At 36.8% G+C, this 20,537-nt stretch overlaps 1 protein-coding gene across 1 annotated transcript in view; it reads right to left on the minus strand.

Annotated features, from left to right (window-relative positions):
- DNAJC15 (DnaJ heat shock protein family (Hsp40) member C15) overlaps nt 1–20,537 on the minus strand; it is an 84,855-nt gene that overhangs the window by 10,784 nt on the left and 53,534 nt on the right. Inside the window, exons 4-5 of the mRNA XM_017536120.2 lie at nt 14,751–14,827; nt 7,775–7,845 (exon numbers count right to left, since the gene is read on the minus strand). Of these exons, the coding sequence (XP_017391609.1) occupies nt 7,775–7,845; nt 14,751–14,827 (148 nt within the window). The remainder of the gene's footprint in view (nt 1–7,774; nt 7,846–14,750; nt 14,828–20,537) is intronic.

Raw genomic sequence — 20,537 nt, forward strand, 5'->3', positions numbered from 1 at the left:
ACTGACCCCAGTGTGTAGTGCTCCCCTCCCTGTTTTCAATCAAATTACCTTTGCTGCCTCTATCTGCACATCACTTTTTCCGCTGCTGTAGCTCCAGTGCCAGAGTACCCTGTTCTACTGACTTCCAAAAGGCCTCAATAATTACTAGCTGACTGATGTCTTGTGTTCCAACTAGAAGAAAAGCCTTCCTTATAGGGGTCAAATTTTCACTGCTTAGAGTTTCTTCTCAGTGAACATAATTCTGTCCTCATAGAGGAATAGAAGAGGAACTTCACATGCATGCCACATTTTAAGTATTCGATGTAGCATGGATTCCCCTCTCAGTTTCTCAGTGTAGCAAATTTCTTTTTCTCTAACCATTGCTTTGGCCAAAAACCTAGGAGTCATCTTTCCTCATTTTTTCTTACCCCTGATTCACAAGCTTTGTTGGGCATCCCTCAAAATATATCCTGAATTAGACTATTTTCTCCCTGACCTCCTCTACTACAACAACCCTTGTCCAAAACTGTATCATTCTCTTGAATTACAATTTTCTCTAGTGACTTCCTTGCTTCCACTCGACTCCCTATTTGCTTCATAGCACAATAGTCTTCCAAATACTGTAAAACAGGTAATAGTATTCCCATAAGACCTAAAAGTAAAACCCAAAGTTTGTAGTATGGCTTGCAAGTCACTCCATCATTTGGCCTTGGGCTTTCTCTCCAACTGTATTTGCTACCACTCTCCCCTTTGCTTGCTATGCTTCAGCTAACCTGCTTATAATTCCAGAAACAAACTATATGTTCTCATTTCAGGACCTATGCACTTGGTATTTCTTCAGCCTGAAATATTCTTTCTACATTTTGCATGACTTACTCCCTTAGGTCCCTGCTCAAATATTATCTTCTTAGAGAGAATTTCTAAGAAGGCTATAAGTAAATCAGCAACCGCCTCCCCTCCAGCTGCCACTCTCTATCTCTCACACTCTGCTTTTTCTTCAAAGCACTTATGATCCATGACATCATGGGCATTTTTTTTATATCAGTCTTTTTTGCATAACAAACCACCCCAAAACTTAGTGGCTGAAAGCAACAATGTTCTTTTTATTTCTCACTTTTCTGTGGACTGGCTGGGTGGTTCTTCGGAGTGGGTGGTACAGGATGGCCTCAATAGGGCCTAAGCTGGGATAGGTAGGCCTCTCTTTACTTGGTCTTTCATCCTTCAAGAAAGCTTAGCTGTCTTCACTTGGTGGTCTCAAAGATCTAAGAAGGTAAGAGCTGAAGCTACAATGCTTCTTGAGGCCTAGGCTCAGAAATCATGTCATTTTTGCTGTATTCTATTGGTCAAGGCAAATGACAAAGGCCAACCTGAATATAAAAGGTGAGACATCAGACTTCACCTCTTGATGAGAGTTGCTATGAAGAATCTATGGCCATTTTTAGACTACCAATACCTATCTACTACAGTCTCTCACAGTGGAATATAAGATTCATGACGGCAAGGTCTTTGGTTATCTTTTTCAGTATCTAGTGCATTATCTGGTTTACATTAAGTAGTCAATAAATTTTGTTGAGGAATAAATAATTGCTCATATAACATTGTTTCCAGTTACTTCATGATCCTGTTTCAACTTCCTCTGAATACTATTTGATTTGTCAGTATCCTTAAAAAATCTAGCATCCATACACAGACACAAAATTCTAGATGAGATCTAAATGCCTAGCTCAGTACAACTGGATAAATACATGTTAACTGAATGAATGCATAACAAATAAATACAGAGGACTGCAGTAATATTTGGTCTTTAGTAAAGATACTATGTGTTCTTTATGCAGCTTAGGACTGCATTAAACTTTTAGCAGCTTTTATGCTGTTGAATCTTATAGGCCTTCAGATCAAATACATGTCCCATGGCTCTTTTCCATGTAAAACACTGCCAAATCTGTCCAATATCTATACAATTGACTTTTGAGACTTAAAACATCACATTTATTCCTCCCCCCCCAATTTAAACATAATCTCTTCTAAATCATCAACTTCTCTAGTTGATCATTTCCACTGACACACAAACCTGCTCAAAACTACTCAACAAACTTTTATAATTAAAAAGGTAAAAAGCAAAAGAAAACAAAAAATATCATTTTTTTCCTTAATGACTCATCCCCCTCTTGCAGATATTATTCCATTTCTCTCCTCTTCCTCACAAAACTCTCAAAATAGCTGTGTATATAAGCTAACTCAACTTCCACATCTTTTTACTCCTTAACACAGCACCAATTTAAAGTGGTTTTTTTTTTTTTTTTTTTTTTTTTTGACAGAATTTCACTCTTTTTGCCCAGGCTAGAGTACAATGGCGTGATCTTGGCTCACTGCAACCTTTGTTTCCTAGGTTCAAGCGATTCTCATGCCTCAGCCTCCCAAGTAGTTGGGATTACAGGTATGTGCCACTACACCGGGCTAATTTTTGTCGAGATAGGGCTTCTCCATGTTGGTCAGGCTGGTGTCAAAGTCCATTTTTAAGGTCATCAAAGTCTTCCAATGTTATAAAAATACTCTAGACCCTCTTCTCTATCCTTATTTTAATGGTTCTCACAGCAGCATTCAATCCAGTTGATCACTGGATTGGTTTCCTTAAATATATTCCTGGCTTAGCTTCTCTGGTATGATTTTCTTAGGTTTTTTCCCTTCTGTCTCCTTTGCTGTTTTCCCCTTTTCTAACTTGATTGGTAAGTGTTTGGTTCCTTAGACTTGGATCCTTGGGTTTTTTTCCTCCTCCTTATTTCTATCCATACTTTTACTTTTCAGGACCTCTTAAGGTTGATTTCAACACCATCTTAAATTGATGATTCCCAAATTCTTAAGTCCAGTCTGTTTTTCTGAACTCTAGAATCATTTATTCAATTTCTACTCTCCATTTCCACTTGGACAATTTACTGATTAATTCACTTAACATCAAGACATATTTTTTTCTCCTAAACCTGTTTACAATACACTTGTCCACTCAAGATCATCCCCATTTCAGTAAACAGCTCTACCATCTATCTAACTTTTTCACTCAGAAATCAAGGGGAAATACTAAATTTCCTGTATCAAATCAACTGGCAGTAAGTGTTGCTTCTGTTTCTAAAACATATCTCAAATTCACTTTCTTGTCTCCATTCTGAACTAGGTCATCATTATTTCTCACTGAGATTACAGTACTGGCCTCCCAGATGACCTGCGAGCCAATTCATTTGTCACACTGTCTAAAAGTAACTTTCTTTACTTCTGTTTTTGGTTATGATGGAGTAGTGTGTTAGATGCTCACATTGAAAACAACTTTAAAAAGCCAGACGAAATTCATAACAAAAATGAAACTACCACCAAAAAACCCTACCTGTTGAATTAGTGTTATAGAGAAACTGCTAAGAAAACCATCACTTGAGGGTCCAAAGATTCTGAAGGGGAGCATTCTGGAAGGGGAGAGGTAAAATGACATTCTGAAACTGCTTTTTCCCTTGGAGTATTGATGATTCCTGGTGTAAGGCAAGAAATTAAAAGTATGGGCAAAGGACACACTGCTAAGACAAAAACTGTAGACTTAAAGATTTAGGATCCAACTGACAAAGGCAAGCTTGAAAACAGAGCATGATACACAGTTGGGAGTTTTACACACACACACACACACACACAAACACACACACAACCTGACAAAGGTTAAGCATGAAAACAGAGCATGATACACAGTTGGGTGTTTTACACATACACACATACACACACACACAACCTGACAAAGGCAAGCTTGAAAATGGAGCATGATACACAGTTGGGTGTTTTACACACACACACACACACACACACACACACACACACACACACACCCCAAATTCTGAACTTATACAGAGTAGAACAAAATAGAAAGTTTCTGGAAAAAAGCAAGAAGCTTCTGAAAAGCACAGTAAAGTTTTTGGAAGTTTCAAAATGCTAAGGAGACTGTGATTAGAGATCAGAACACACCAGGTATAGGAACCCCACTGAACACCCCAGAAACCCAGTTGGAACCCTTAGAGCAGTGGTTGTCAAACATTAGTGTACATTACAATCAACTGGAGGACTTCGTAAAATACAACCTCCATCTTCTGAGTTTAAGCAATTCTCCTGCTTCAGCCTCCCAAGCAGCTGGGATTACAGGTGCGTGCCACATCTCTTTTAATGTCTGGCTTAACAGAAAATACCCTGATACTTGTATCAACCTCTTCATTCATTCTCTTGTGATATGTTGTATGAATACAACTTCACACAAATGGGTAGCTGGGAAAGGAAAGAGTATTTTATTCATCTTTTCAGATAATTGCAGATATTCTTCATTGCTGCCAACCCAAAACTCAACAAGTGGTAGTGTCTTAAAGATTAGTTGCATTGTAGAACCTGAAACCATGCCAATGAACTTTCAAAGTCTGTTATATTAATATCTGTTGGTCTTTTACTTTGAATTATTATTATTTTTTGCCATCTATGATTTTGTAACATAATTCATTGGTCATTTGGGAAATACGGCTTCACTGAGAGTTACATATCATCCAAATGTTGACGTATTACATTATATCAGCATTTCTAAAGATGTGGTCCCTACACTGTCAGCAGCTTCCCCTGGGCTTTTGTTAGAAATGTAAACTCTTGGGTTCCACTCTAAACATACTTAATCAGAAAACCTGGGGTTGGGGCACAGCAGTTTGTGTAGGAAGCAGCATTGATTAGATCAGTGCCTCTCAAACTACAGCAAAGGAGTACTTTTAAATTTTTAAAAGATTTCCAATCTGTAGTGGACCAATACTTACACATAGTACAAAAGTATCACACGTTTGATTATCATGGTGATGTTATAAAACTTTCTAAATGTTACTTTTGATTCCTGTTTTTAACTTGAACAAACTGGCCTGGCAAGAACAGGCAAAACACACATTGATTAAGACTGTATTGGATAGCCTTTCAGAAATCTCTGCGCAATCCGTCCTCTCCTCTCCTATGCATTACTGTAAAACTACTGATTTCATAACCATCAACCTCTTTCTTCATCAATTTAAGAAAAGCAGTAATCTAAAAGATATTAGCCTTGAAAGCATTAGATCAAGGACCTAAGATGGTTTTACTGCATTAATTTTTTATCTCACTACATTGAAAAAGCAAAATTTCCTTTTTACCAAAATACATCTAAATGCACATTTTAAACTAATTACAAAAAATTTATTTTCAGCCATTTCCCACACCTAATTTTCTGATGTCACTTTCTTTGCACAGCTGATAATGAAATGTGTGACAAATTATAGTTGGTCCAACATTTGAAATTACAAATTTGTTCTATCAGCTGGTAGCAAAACCAACAGAAAAGTTACTTGGGTGTGGGGTGGGGCGAGGAAACATATTCATGAATCCAGAAGCACTGGAAATGAGATTTAAGTATTTCCAGCTACCAACAATACCCACAAAACCCAGTGGTGACCTGGCCAAAGTAAATATGCTGAAAGATTCTAAAAAGAAGAAACAAAATTAAAAGCTGCCCATTCTCGTACTTCCCCAAATACTCTTGGATTTCTCTTTCCAAAGGCAGTGAGGCATTTTTATTTAAAATCTTTTATCTTCCCATTGAAAACAAAACAACTTTCCTTCTTAAAAGATAATTTTCAGATGCATAAGCTACCGTCTCCAACTCCATCAAAAACATAAGTTCCAACATTCCTTAATTGGAGTTCTTAACTGTAAGTATATGGATGGGTTTTAGGAAGCACATGAACTTTCTGAAATTCCAAGTGTTTTTAAACTTTGGGTAAATGAGCAGTTATATGGAAAAGAAGGTCCACAGTTGTCAATATATTCTTAGAGAGTAAAATAATCCAAAAAAATTAAAAGCATCTTTCTTAAGTTAAAAATGTGAGCTGGGCCGGGCACAGTGGCTTGCCCCTGTAATCCTATCACTTTGGGAGGCTGAGGTGGGCAGATCACGAGGTCAGGAGTTTGAGAGCAGCCTGACCAACATGGTGAAACCCTGTCTCTACTGAAAATATAAAAATTAGCCGGATGTGGTGGTGCGTACCCATAATCCCTGCTACTTGGGAAGCTAAGGCAGGAGAATCGCTTGAACCCAAGGGGCAGAGGTTGCAGGGAGCTGGGTTGTGCCACTGCACTCTAGCCTGGGTGACAGAGTGAGACTCAGTCTCAAAAAAAAAGAAAAAAAAATGTGATCTGAACAGAGATATAAGGTGAAGCCTTTACATTATTGAATAGGTATAAAAGGTTATTAAATCATGTAAACAAAAAGGACTTTAGAAATAAATCCCTTCATTTTGTAAATAACAAGCTCATATTTGGAGAAGTTAAAGGAATGTTTAAGGCCACCATGCTGGCTGGAAGGTAGAAGCCAGAGAAACATGCTGACCCCTTGCTCCTAAGTACATTCTTTCACACCCAGCTACCCGCACAGGGCCAGAGAGAAGGATATTAGTAAGCCCGCTAAAGTCAACAATCTCAAATCGAATAAATATACCATCTCAGAATAAATCAAGTAATTCCTTAAACACTACTGGCTCATAAGAGAGACAAACATTTTCTTTTTTTATTACAACTATCTAAAAATACATATTGTTAGATACATTTTAGAACTTGCTTCCTTGCCAGCAGGCACAATTAACAACTTGTCAATCATCTGAAAGACAGACAGGAGTGCTTGACCCTACTGCAATCAATCAGAGAAGGGTATTCACTTGACCTGGAAGGAACAGGGACTGTTTGGGAAACAGAGGGCTTTAAGGAGGCACTTCAACACATTTCTTTCTCTGCCAATTACTCCAAAAGCCCACAATGCAAAGTAAATTAGCTGAGTGAATCTTTCAGTAACTGTTGAAACTGTTTAGAAATTTTCAGCAAAACCTCTTTTCAAAGTTTATTCTCATGTTTATTCATGCTAAAGAACAGTAAGTGCAAAAACCAACAGAGATGATGCTCAGCGAAAAGAATTTTTATAGTAAGTAATTAAGTGAGAAAGCTGAAAAAGAATGCCTTATTTTGGTGTTGGTTAGGATGGAGAGGAATCAAAAATTTGTTTTTAAATTTTTTTTTAAATAATTAGAAAAGTGAAAGTCTGTAAATAAGAATCCAAGAAACCCTTCACTCTCCTACCCACCCCCTTTGACTTCTGAAATACAGTGTAACTTTCTACCATCTGTTATTTCAAAGCAGAAACAGCAATGAACATATGGGCTTTCTCTCTCAAGCAGCTGTAGTGTAGTTAAAGTTATAATAATTGTCTTTCTGTAAGATAAATTTACATTAAAAACCTGGCCAGTTAAAAACAAATGGCTCAGCCTCACAGTCCTCCAGAATAAAATTAAGAAATTCAGAATCATCTATGACATATTACATTCAGAGATTTAGAGGAAATCCTCTAACTCTTGTGGTTTTACATTTAAGGTTAAATAAATACAATTCGTGATACCCAAATCAATTTATACAACCAAAGAGTCCCTAACTCATATTTTTAATTTTTCTTAATCAAAATGGAAGGTACATCAGATGGGTTCAGGAAGTCATATATCAAAATCAGCAACTAAGTTCTTGAAAGCATATAATATAAATCCACTATTCGTGTGAATCACTCAACTTTAAACTAAATGCTATTTATGAGAAAAAAAATCACAATACATGTGGCACACAAACTTCCATCTCAACTACATATCATTTATAATTTATAATTCCTTTAATTTGAAAGGAATTCATAGTATATTTTGATACACATATTATAAAAAATACGAATTCTACCTACCTTTATCTGGGTGATTCAAAATCATGATTTTCCTATAAGCTGCTCTAATCCTAGCCTTGTCAGCAGATGGGCTGTAAAAAGAAATCAAAGTGCTTATAATAAATAGTGCCAAATGCAAATTATAAATTAATGGTTTATATGGATTTCAAGAAATTAAAACCTAATGAGAATTTCACCATCTTGTGGACAAATATGAAATTACAGCTTTCCACTTAATTCCACTAACCATCAAAATAAATCATTGATTCAATGTTACATGTGTTTTTCTTCAGTCCTTTGTAATGTCAGTCCTTATTCTCAATTCATTTAAAAAACAAAACAATATATAGGTTAGGGGAGTCAGAGTCTGCAGACAATACTGTAAGTTTGAAAACACATGCTTTTAAGTTATTTTGGGGTAAGGCAGTAAATATAGTGTAGCAGGCAAGTATTTGGATTCCAGAGGGACACTGCTGGACGTTTTTTTTTTTTTTTTTCCACGAAAGAGTCTTAATCTGTCACCCAGGCTGGAGTGCAGTAGCACGATCTCTGCTCACTGCAACCTGTGCCTCCCAGGTTTAAGCGATTCTCCTGTCTCCGCTTCCTGAGTAGCTGGGATTATAGGTGTGCACCAACACACGAGGCTAATTTTTGTATTTTAGTAGAGACGGGGTTTCATCATGCTGTCCAGGCTGGTCTTAAACTCCTGACCTCATGATCTGTCTCCCTCAGCCTCCCAAAGTGCTAGGATTACAGGTATAAGTCACTTCGCCCAGCCCACTGCTGGATTTTAATCCCAGCATCAGATTGAGTGAGCTTGATCAAATTTTCATCCTCTTAGTGCTTCAGTTTCCTCATTGTAAAACAGGGCTAGAGCAACTATAAGGGTTAAATGAGTTAATGCCTACAAAGTGCTATAACAATACCTGGAATGTAGCAAATGCTTTAGTATCTTTTATCTTTATAGAGGATCTCAGAACTCTTTATATCTCACAGTTATTTAGCTTTGAGAAAAAAACCCATGGGAAAAGCTTGGCTGTAAGCCTATGCTGTAAACAAAAATTAAAGTAGATAATTTTTTTTTTTTTTTTTTTTTTTAGACCGAGTCTTGTTCTGTCTCCAGGCTGGAGTGCAGTGGTGTGATCTCGGCTCACTGCAACCTCTGCCTCCCAGATCCAAGCGATCCTCCTGCCTCAGCCTCCTGAGTAGCTGGGACTACAGGCACATGCCACCATGCCCAGCTAATTTTTGTATATTTAGCAGAGATGGGGTTTCACCGTGTTGGCTAGGATGGTCTCGATCTCTCGACCTTGTGATCTGGCTGCCTCGGCCTCCCAAAGTGCTAGGATTACAGACATAAGCCACCACGCCTAGCCATTCTCCTAAAATTATTTGAGTAAAACCTAATTTATCCAGTATTGGAAATGTTGCTTATGAGTACATTTTCTAGGCAAGGAAAAAAAAATAACACTAACAACAACAATATCTACTGCTACTTAATAGCTATGCTATCTTATTTAAGCTACTTAACTTTTCTGAGTCTCAAATGGGGATAATAATGGTTGACGTAAAGCACAGGGTAGTTGTTGCGAAGCTCAAAGTAATTTAATTTGCATGGATGAACCACAATGTAATACCTAAAAGCATGTACTTTTAGAGTTAGTCAGAAATAGGTTCAAAGTCCTGATTCCACTACTCATTAGCTGTGAAAGTTTGTCTTGCTTAAACTCAGTTACAATTTTCTCATATGTAATATACATGTAATAAAACCTACCTCCCAGGTTTATTTAAATTAGATAATATAGGTAAAAAGATTAATATAACCTAGCATACATGAATATAAAGGATGCTTATGAGAATGTATTAAGAGATATTTCCTGCTTTCTAAAAGTGAAGTGCAAATGACCTAATTTAACATTTCTTGAATGGCTCACAGCATTGTCATCATCATCATTTAAACTCTCAACATCTGGTGATGTTTGCTTGTCCTCCTGCTAAATGGACCTAGAATGTTATTCATTTAAGTTCTATTTTGAACAGTGCCTCCCCCTTGCTATCAGTTGTCAATCCTTGATTCTGCTACTGTTCTAGTCTTGGGCAGTTCCTTGCCAATTACTTGCTACCTCTAATCTGTGGGTAAATGACAGTTCACCAAGCACATGCAAATGCACTATTAATTGCTGAGTAAGCAAATAAAATATTCTTCCATGAGTAAAATGAATCAAATCTTTTCCTATAAGGACCTAAGGGTATTCCTTTTGGCTGTTTACCTAAGTCCTTGAGGCAGCATTCTAAACTTGCTTTTTGGCTTGTAGGTACCCCCAGACAGAAATTAAACATTATCTGGTTAAAAGACTACTAAATTTCGAGAAAGTAATTGTTAAACATCATACCAGAGGCATGAACACTATACTGTTTAATTGCCTATTAAGAAATAAAAAACCTATTAGTTTGAAAAATTCCAGTATAATGGTTTCGAATTCTTTGGCTAATCTACATTTATCACCTCCTCTATAGAGGTGCTCTGTAGCACATCTTGCCTTTGTTAGTCATGTTTTCTAGCTGTCCTGTGTGTATTTGGCACGTTGTCTTAAGTAGATTCTAAATAACTTTAGGGCTGAAGCTATGATTTGTATCTTAAAATAGAATTTAGAATGTACATAATACAGGTGCTTAATGTATTTTATATAACCCTCCAAAAATAACTGTAAAATGGTAAACAACTTAAAAGAACAAATACTCCATATTAGTAAATACTGATATTACAAAGATTATGCAAAGAATTTTAAAGTAAAAAAGGGGTAACTTAAAAACTTTATTTCATAAAGCTCATCACCAATGTGGCCCTTAATGAAGATCAAAGTTCAGTAAAACCCAAATTTCTCACACACACACACACACACACACAGACAGACATATATATTTATATATGTGTGTGTATATACGTGTATATATATATATATGTGTCAATGTTCTTCTAAACCACTGTATATTTTTTTAGAAGATATATGGCAAGGTCCATTTTATTCTAGATAGTAAGTTTTAGTTGAGCACATAAAACAAAATCTGAAAATTACCCAGTCAAAATTATCCTTGATAATCAATTATGCTATAAAAAGCAGTCCACATGGTTTTGTACATAAAACTCCATAAAGTAATATGCACACTGAGGTCCACCAACCACTGAACTAAAGTAAACACAAAAAAGGAACGTACGTATATGCAAACATGGCATTCAAAACACTCTGCCTTTAAGATTATAATTATCAGACTCCTAATGGTGAACTCTGCAAATGAGACGTATTCTGGTTTGCTGGCAGTCTTTACTCCCTTTTAGTTTTTGTTATATTAAGTCTCTTAAACCTTAATACATTTTAATATTAATACATGTTTGTGCTGTAAAGATTAAACAACATGAAAGAAGTCTAGTTTTTAAGCTCAGTATAAAAATTAAATGTGGTCATGATGATATACCTCCAGTATACACAGCTTTACTATGAAACTGAAAATGTAACTTTAAACATGATGTTACCTAGACCACATATTTCAAATGGCTCCCTAGAATGCATCTGGTTGGCAGTGGGGGTATGTGGAACTGAGTGGTGTTCTTGGACCTTACGGCAAATGAAGCAGTTTTGGTTTCATCTTTTTTTTACTACTGAGCTTTTGAGTAACATATAGTGATACGGTTTGGCTGTGTCCCCACCCAAATTGCATCTTGAATTGTAGCTCCATAATCCCCATGTGTCATGGGAGGGGAGCCAGTGGGAGGTAACTGATGGATGGGGGTGGGTTTTTCCCATGCTGTTCTCATGATAGAGACTAAGTCTTACGAGCTCTGATGGCTTTATAAAGCGCAATTCGCCTACACATGCTCTCTTGCCTGCTGCCACTATGTAAGATGTGCCTTTGCTCCTCCTTTGCCTTCTGCCATGATTGAGGCCTCCCCAGCCATGTGGAACTATGAGTCCATTAAACCTCTTTTTCCTTATAAATTACCCAGTCTTGGGTATTTACTCATGACAGCATGAGAATGAACTAATACATGTAGTTTATAAACAAAGTTCCACAAAAGTTTTTAGAAAGCTTAAAAATCACAAACGTGCATCATTTCAGGCAATACGGTAAGTATTCAATGTTGTTGACAGTTCTTAAAAAAACTGTGATTTTAAGCAAAATGATGTATGGCAGGTCCTTGAATAATGTCATTTCCTTCAACATCCTTTATAACACTGATGAAAAAAATGGTTCCATTATAGCTATTTTGTTTAAAGTCATAGTTTACAAGAACCCATGGGTGATATTAAGTGAGGACTTATTGTACCAGGTATAAAAACAATTTACCTGGGCAGCTTTGTAAAATAATTCAGGCTTTTTGTTATAGACATGAGTTGTAGTGCAGGACACTACTCTCTTGCAAGGAAAAACATAAGGCGAAGACTCAAATACGCATTTCAATAAGCAATTCTCATTCTATGCAATATGTCGGAATGTATAGACTCATCTAGCACACACAGAGTATTTTAAAAATAGGTTATCAAAAGGATCAGGTCCATTTTGCCTTCACCTACCTGTTATATAGTCTACATAGTAAATATTTAAAGATCACAGAAAATGGAACCATAGCCATGTACTCATATCTTAAATTATCTTGTCATAATTAACATTGCCTGACTGAAACAAAGGGCTAGAGGAAAGCAGGTAAGTTTTATTTACCTTTCCGTTTAATGTGTTGGGGCAAATATCTAGCTTCTGCATTCATGACAGACATGGAAAGAAACAAGAGCCAAAATTTTTTCAGCACCTGATATTTGGTAGGTATTATATATTATCATATCATTCTTATGTTATTCTAACAAGGCAGAATATTATTAATCTCAATTCAAAAATGAAGAAGCCGAAGTACAGAACAGCTAAAAACAAAACAAAACAAAAAAACTTGACCAAGGTCATACAGGGCAATGCCTAAGCCACAGAATCAGGATGAGGATCTGCTATGGTTGGCTGACATTTACTGAGCAGTTAGTAAGTGCAACCATGTGTTGCACACATATGTTCACTGTGGCACTATTTACAATAGTAAAGACATGGAATCAACCTAAATGCCCAACAGTGGTAGACAGCATAAAGAAAATATAGTACATATATACCATGGAATACTATGCAGCCACAAAAAATAATGAGATCGTGGGCTTTCCAGGAAAGTGGATGGAACTGGAGGCCATTATCCTCAGCATACTAATGCAGAAACAGAAAACCAAATATCACATGTTCTTACTTACATGTGGGAGCTAAACAGACACAAAGAAGGGAACAACAGGCACAGGCCTACCTGATGGTGGAGGGTAGGAGGTGAGAGAGGGCAGAAAAAATAACTGTTGGGTACTCTTTCAGTACCTGGCTTAGTACCTGGGCAACAAAATAATCTGTACAACAAACCCCTGTGACACAAGTTTATCTTTATAATAAACCTGCACATATAACCCTGAACCTAAAAGTTTAAAAAAGAAAAAACAAACCTCCATAAAAAGAAGTTCACATGTTATATAATTTAATCTTCATGGCACCTTATGCCATTAAAACTATTATCTGTATTTTACAGATGATAAAACTGGGGTCACCTATTTGGTAGGTGGTAAACTGGTATTTGTACCCAGATACTTGATACCAGAGTCTGTGCTCTTAATCACTACATTTTCCAAGTGAATTTTATACAGCTTTCGGTTCTATGGGATAAAACTTTACAAACATATTATCTTAAGAGAATGTCAAAATGTAGTCAACTCCTGTCTGTCCTAACAACATAAATGCCCTGCATAATATTAAAGGATATTCTCTTTGTATTTGGTTTTCTAATGTGTTTTATACTCAGATTTCAAGATCACCAACAAGGTATTTTGGGAGGCCAATAAAACTTTAGGAAAAATAACAATGCCATTCTGGATAATTTTAAGCAAGGAATAGTTAGCAGTATAGTTAACTTCCTAATCTGACTCTCATGCTTAAAATCATTTCCTATTTTCTGTTGTCTGATAAGGAGAGATCTCATCTCTTCTTAGATTTAAATAAAGCACCAAGCTAAATTGAGCTCCTCCTCCCAACTGTTTTGTTTTTCCTGCTAGGTCATAAAAGAGAAAAAAATGTAGGCTGGGCATGGTGGATCATGCCTGTAATCCCAGCCCTTTGGGAGGCCGAGGTGGGTGGATCACCTGAGGTCAGGAGTTTAAGACCAGCCTGGCCAACATGGTGAAACCCTGTCTCTAACAAAAAAAAAAAAAAAAAAAAAAAAAAATCTGATTTACAAGATATCAAAATTTTTTTGCCAATATAGGACTCTACTAACTAATTTACTTAATTGTGTTGATTACATCATCAGAAGATTTGTTGTACATGACATACTGTAACCAATTTCCACAAAAATTTGAGAGTGGGCTCTAAGGGAACATATGGTAAACAAATGAATACAACTCTTGGTAAATCTATCATAGGGGAAAATATTATTAACATTAAATGTTTTATGATATCACACAGCAATCATATAATATCATAATTTTCTCCCATATTGTCCAAAAAGACAACAAATGGATACTAAGGTGAAACAAGCACAAAATATGCTTGATGTCACGTTGCAGAAGCAGAAAAAAACTATGAAACATATCCTGCATTATAATTAAAAATATGAGACATATCAAATTACAAAACTGAGTCCAGAGAGAATTCAGTGCCACAAAAAAGGATATTTTGGTTGACTGAAACATTAGTATTCAAATATTACAGATCCTTGTTAAAGAATAAAGATCTTTCACAATTTTGTCTTTTTTTTTAAGGGGAGTGGGATACTTTTAGATTTGAGGCTTTAAAATAGAAAAATTGGGTATTTTCTCCTCTGCCTCCTACTCATAATTTTAAATGTAAGTATAACCTTACTGTAGCGTTTTCTCTTTTTTAAAGACAAGCTTGGCCACAGAACAAAATAATACTTACACTGCACACCTACCTTACACCTAAAATAAGACTAGCTTCTCGCCTACTCATTTTCTGTTCAAATCCTCCTTTATAGTAGGATGAAAGCCTCTGTATAGAGAAGAAAAGAGCAAGAAATCATTAGTTCCACGCATGAGGTGGCATAACCTCAATCTTATCACACAGCTGCAGTAAGAGTAATGCATTTTACTAGAAGTCAACTCAAAATTTTGGGGCAGGGGGAAGCACCAAACAATGAAACTTTTCAGGAAATGTTGACCAACATGAAGGCTTAAAAAATGTTAACTGTTTTTCCACTTTAAAACATTAATTTTTCTATACCAAGATATAACAGAAGGAACAAAAGAAATCGGTAGAAGCAAAATGCTTGAACTTTTTCTAAGCTCGTAGTACTTTTCTCATTGGATAATCTTGATCAAGTCATTTAATGTTGATATGGCAGACATGGTTTAGCCTATCACACTAGCCAACAGAGAATGGGGAGGAACTGATGAAGTGGGGAGTATGTCACAGTGGCAGACAGGCAAGCCAAGAGAGGCTGGAAAGCTAGATTGAAAAGTTTCAATGCTGCTGGAGAGGAATGAACAAGAGGAGGAGGATTCGAGATGTAATGGGGGCCAGATTGTGGGAAGGCCTTGTAAACAATGGAAAGAATTTAGGATTTTAAGTGAGAGGAGAAGCCAGAGCACTGGAATAACACAATCTAACTTTGATTTAATCTAACTGCCATGTAGAGAAGAGAAAGGTGCAAGGGTAGAAGCAGCAGACCAGTTAAGAAAACATAATAATCCAGAAAACAGATGATGATGGTATAACTAAGGTGGTAGCAGAGGGGTGATAAAAAAGGTCAGATTCTGGATGTATACTGAAAACAGAACCAACACTTGCTTGATGGATTGAATTTGGGATATGAGAGAAAAAGGAATTAAAGAATGACGTTGAGGACACTGTTATGTGCTCACTAGATCTCCCATCAGGAGTGAAGGACTTACTTCCCCGACACTAGGGCTGTGGCTGGCTGACAGCTCCCAGCTGTCAGACACTTTAGGAATCGCCTTGCCTAAAGACACTCAAGCTCATCCCACTTTGTGGGGCAGCCTGTATACTGACTGGTTGACATGGGATAGAAACATGGTAGTTCTCTAGGGTTCAGTCCTTGGACTTATCTATACTCACTTCCCAGGTAACGTCATTTAATCTCATGACCCCTTGCCCCAACTCGGGATAACTACAATAAGTCATCCTTGTTTAGAGGTCTTTGTGAGATTGGCTGAGGCTTTTGTTAGGACTGCACTGAAGCCTAATTTATCCTTCTATCCTTCTTTCCCTTTCTTTCTGGAGTTGTTTATGCTAAGAGCACTCCCTAAGAAAAGTAGAGCTTGCTTGTCTTTGTCTCACTCTGATTTCCACAGAACCCAAGCTGTGCAAATGACCTCAAGGTTTCTGGCCTAAACTGCCAAACTGCCATTTAATGACTTAGGAAAGGAACAGTTATTTATTTGCTGTGGGTGACAGACATGAGGAGAATGATTTGGTATATATTAAGTTTGAAATGTCTTAAATATCCAAGTGGAGAATGTCTGACTTAACATTAGACTTAACATTTGAGAGTCATTAGTGTACAGATAGCATTTATAGCCATGATACTATTGAGAGTTTAAAATTAGAAGTCCAAGGACTGTACTCTAAAAACTGCAACATTTAGTGATATAGAAATGGAGAGGAATCAGTAAAGGAGGCTGAGAAGACCTAGCAGTAAGGGAGGAAGAAACTACAAGTCAAGAGTGAGGAATGAAAAATGGTTTCAAAGTTTCTGATACGTAAAGTAAAATGGGAGCCAAGGACTAACCTCTGGATTTAACAAACAGGACACTGAAAACTAAGAGCTGCAGAAGGTGAGCTGAGCATATGATTAGAGTGTGTTTAAGACAGAATGGGAAGAAAAGGATGGAGACAGCAAGTAAAGACACTAACAGAGAAACAGGATGTACAAACTCAGCTTTTAGAAGAAACATACACATATATGATTACAAGCATATATGTTTCTAAGCATGAAACCATTTCAGAAAAATAAGTATGCTTACATAAAATAAAATCTAAAAGCATATAAATAACTTTAATTTTTAGCTGGTAGGATTACAATTTTTTTTCTTTTTTTAAACTTCTAAATTTTCAACAGTGAACCCATGTTATTTATACAACTAAAGAAAATGAAGAATACTATAAGAAACCAAGGAAATAACTAGAGCTTAAAAAAATGAGTTCCAGACAGTAAGATCTGGCCATTTATATAAGCTACAGTCTTTGAACAGCTTGTTATAAATTTCTACTTGGTAATAAATAATTTATGGCAATCAATTCATTCAATAAACACTTTAGCAACTGCTATGTGCCAGGCAACTTTCAAATGAGAGACCAAAGACTGTCCGTCATCACATAGATGCTAATCTATCACTGAATCAATACTGTGAGAATACAATGTACTATCCAAGTTTCAAGTAATTTACAATCCAGTGAAAAAAACAAATAGTCCCCCACCCTGGATACAAGTTTTGAGGAGAGGAAGGATATCAAATTGGGTTAATTACACATACCAAACTGAACAAACTTTATATCTTTCTAAACATACTACATAGAGAGTATGCCCATATATAAAGAGAGATATGGAGAGAAATTTAGATACGGATACGAATGGAAAGAATACGGGAGTTAGGCATGGTGGCTCACGCCTGTAACCCCATCAAGAGTTCAAGACCAGGTGAATCCCCGCCTCTACGAAAGATATAAAAATTAGCTGGGTGTAGTGGTGCACACCTGTAATCCCAGCTACTTTGGAGACTGAGGCAGGAGAATCACTTGAACCCGGGAAGAGGTTGCAGTGAGCCGAGACTATACTACAGCACTCCAGCCTGAAGCAAGACTCTGTCTCAAAAAAAAAAAACAAAAAAAAAAAACAAAACAAAAAAAACAATGGCCTAGTGCAGTGGCTCTGCCTGTGGTCCCAGCACTTTGAGAGGCTGAGGCGGGCAGATCACCTGAGGTCAGGAGTTTGAGGCCAGCCTGACCAACATGGAGAAACCCCATCTCTACTAAAAGTACAAAAAAGCTAGCCAGGTGTGGGGGGGCACATGCCTGTAATTCCAGCTACTAGGAAGGCTGAGGTAGGAGAATAGCTTGAACCCGGGAGGTGGAGGTTGTGGTGAGCCAAGGTTGCGCCACGGCAACAAGAGTAAAACTCCTGCTCAGTTAAAAAAAAAAAAAAAAAGAATGAGGGACTTACTTAGAGGAATAGGGATGGTTTTAAGGTTTCTTTCAGGAAACCAACATTTCTACTAGATGCATACCTTACCCCTAAATTAAAGGTAACTAGTTTCATCATAACAAAACAGAAGTATCACCTAATATCTGTTCTTTTTTTTTTTGGGACGGAGTTTCGCTCTTGTTACCCAGGCTGGAGTGCAATGGCATGATCTCGGCTCACCGCAACCTCCGCCTCCTGGGTTCAGGCAATTCTCCTGCCTCAGCCTCCTGAGTAGCTGGGATTACAGGCACGCACCACCATGCCCAGCTAATTTTTTGTATTTTTAGTAGAGACGGGGTTTCACCGTGTTGACCAGGATGGTCTCAATCTCTTGACCTCGTGATCCATCCGCCTCGGCCTCCCAAAGTGCTGGGATTACAGGCTTGAGCCACTGTGCCCGGCCCTGTTCTTTTGTTTTTAAATCATGCCTGGAACTAATGCATAGAGTAATTTTTTATTCAGAATAAAAACATTTCAATGAGTCTTTATTTACCTAAAATTTAGAACCAGCATAATAAAAAAGATAAACTCAGGATCCTGTTTTATAAACTGTCATTCCCATTATAGTCAGAAACCTCATTAACATTAAAAGCAGGTATTGGTAACTGACCGATTTTTTAATTTTCAGTTTTGCCCAGGTAGACACAGAGTCTCAGAAAAGGTTCCTTAAAATCTAGTGTCTGGAAGAAGTTCACGTGGACACTGAGTTTATTATGAGTAAGTCATCCTGTATGTACATATATATAAAATCAACACAAGCCTTCCAAAAGGACTGGACCATTTTGCAAACAGAAACTTACATTTAGGGCGGTGTACAGAAAAGTATGCAAAGAGAAAACAAAAAATTGCTACGTTACTCACTACTAAAATACATTCAGCCCTCAGTATCTGCAGGTGACTGGCTCCAGGACCACCCATACTAAAATCTGCACTTCAGGCACCATAGTCAGCCCTACAGACACCACAGATACAAAAAGTTGGCCCTCAGTGTAGGTGGGTTTTGCATCCCATGAATACTATGTTGTTGATCTACACTTGGTTACAGACATGGAGGGCTCACTGAGTTTATTTTTTTAAATCATGATTAAGTGGACCTGTGCAGTTCAAACCCAGGTTGTTCAAGGGTCAACTGTATTTACACATTTCTTCAGAGAAAATCATGATTCCTAAACTTGTAGGAAATTTAGGTCTTATATAGCTTTAAATAGAACAAAATTGTTATCACAGTATTTTAATCTATTAATATGTTTGAATTAGTGTCCATGTCATGAGCATGCACAGAATAGTAACTCTTTATTCCTCCCCAGTAATAAAGTATAATTGAAAGGCACTTTTAAGCTTGAAAATAATATACCCATTTGCATTATATTAGGACTGACAGATAAGGCGGTGCAGAACCATTTTCTGACCACACTATAGTAGGTGAAAAAAAATGCTTAGATCCATAAAAATGAGATTATTCTAAGGAACAAGTATACCATCAAATGGATGGAATAAATTGTCCTATTTTTCTAAGAACAGAAACACATTCTGGACCTTACAAATGATTATTTGTATTATTCCATTCATAAAATACTGTATAAATAAATGACAGAAATCAAAATCATTTCCTTCTAAAATTGGCCCTAAATGCTGTAGTGTCATGTTAGATGATTTTGTATCTCCTTTGCTAAGTTAAAACAAACTCTTCATTAGCTAATTCATTCACTCAATAGCTTGAAACACAAAAGTCCTCCAAGAATACATTTACCATAAGCTATAAACTTTATTATGTACAATAATGTATTTGATTTATAAAAACTAAAGGATGATTTTAATTAGTATTTTTCCATAATTTCATTTGACCATAAAACAAAAGAAATGCAACTTTAAAAAATTATATTTAAATAAAAAGACAGATTCACAAATAGAAAATTAAAAGCCTAAAAACAAAATAAATAAAAAGATGAATGATGGGTTTTCTCCTCCGGAAAAAAAATGTAGAGTAATTAGACATTAGCTGAGTCAATAATATACATTAATACAAAAACAAAAACAAAAGAACCAAAAACAAACCAAAAAAACAAGCAAAAGGACACTGATTCAAAAGACCAGACTGAGTTTTAAAGATCTTTTGCTTTCCAAGGTGCCTTTGAAAAAAAAAAAAAAAATATAAAAAAAAAAAAAAAAAAAAAAAAAAAAAAAACCTTAATAGGCCTAGAAAACAAGAAATGGGATAAACAGTAAACCAGAAAGTTTAAAGAAATCCTGGATAAGGCCAGGCTCAGTGGCTCATGCCTGTAATCCCAGCACTTTGAGAGGCCGAGGTGGGCGGATCACGAGGTCAGGGGATCGAGACCATCCTGGCTAACATGGTGAAACCCCGGCTCTACTAAAATACAAAAAAATTAACTGGGCATGGTGGTGCGCACCTGTAGTCCCAGCTACTCAGGAGGCTGAGGCAGGGGAATCGCTTAAACCCAGGGGGCAGAGGATGCCATGAGCCAAGATCGTGCCACT

Source organism: Cebus imitator, unplaced genomic scaffold, assembly GCF_001604975.1.
Source record: "Cebus imitator isolate Cc_AM_T3 unplaced genomic scaffold, Cebus_imitator-1.0 Scaffold96, whole genome shotgun sequence".
In the NCBI taxonomy this organism is placed as follows: Eukaryota; Metazoa; Chordata; class Mammalia; order Primates; family Cebidae; genus Cebus; species Cebus imitator.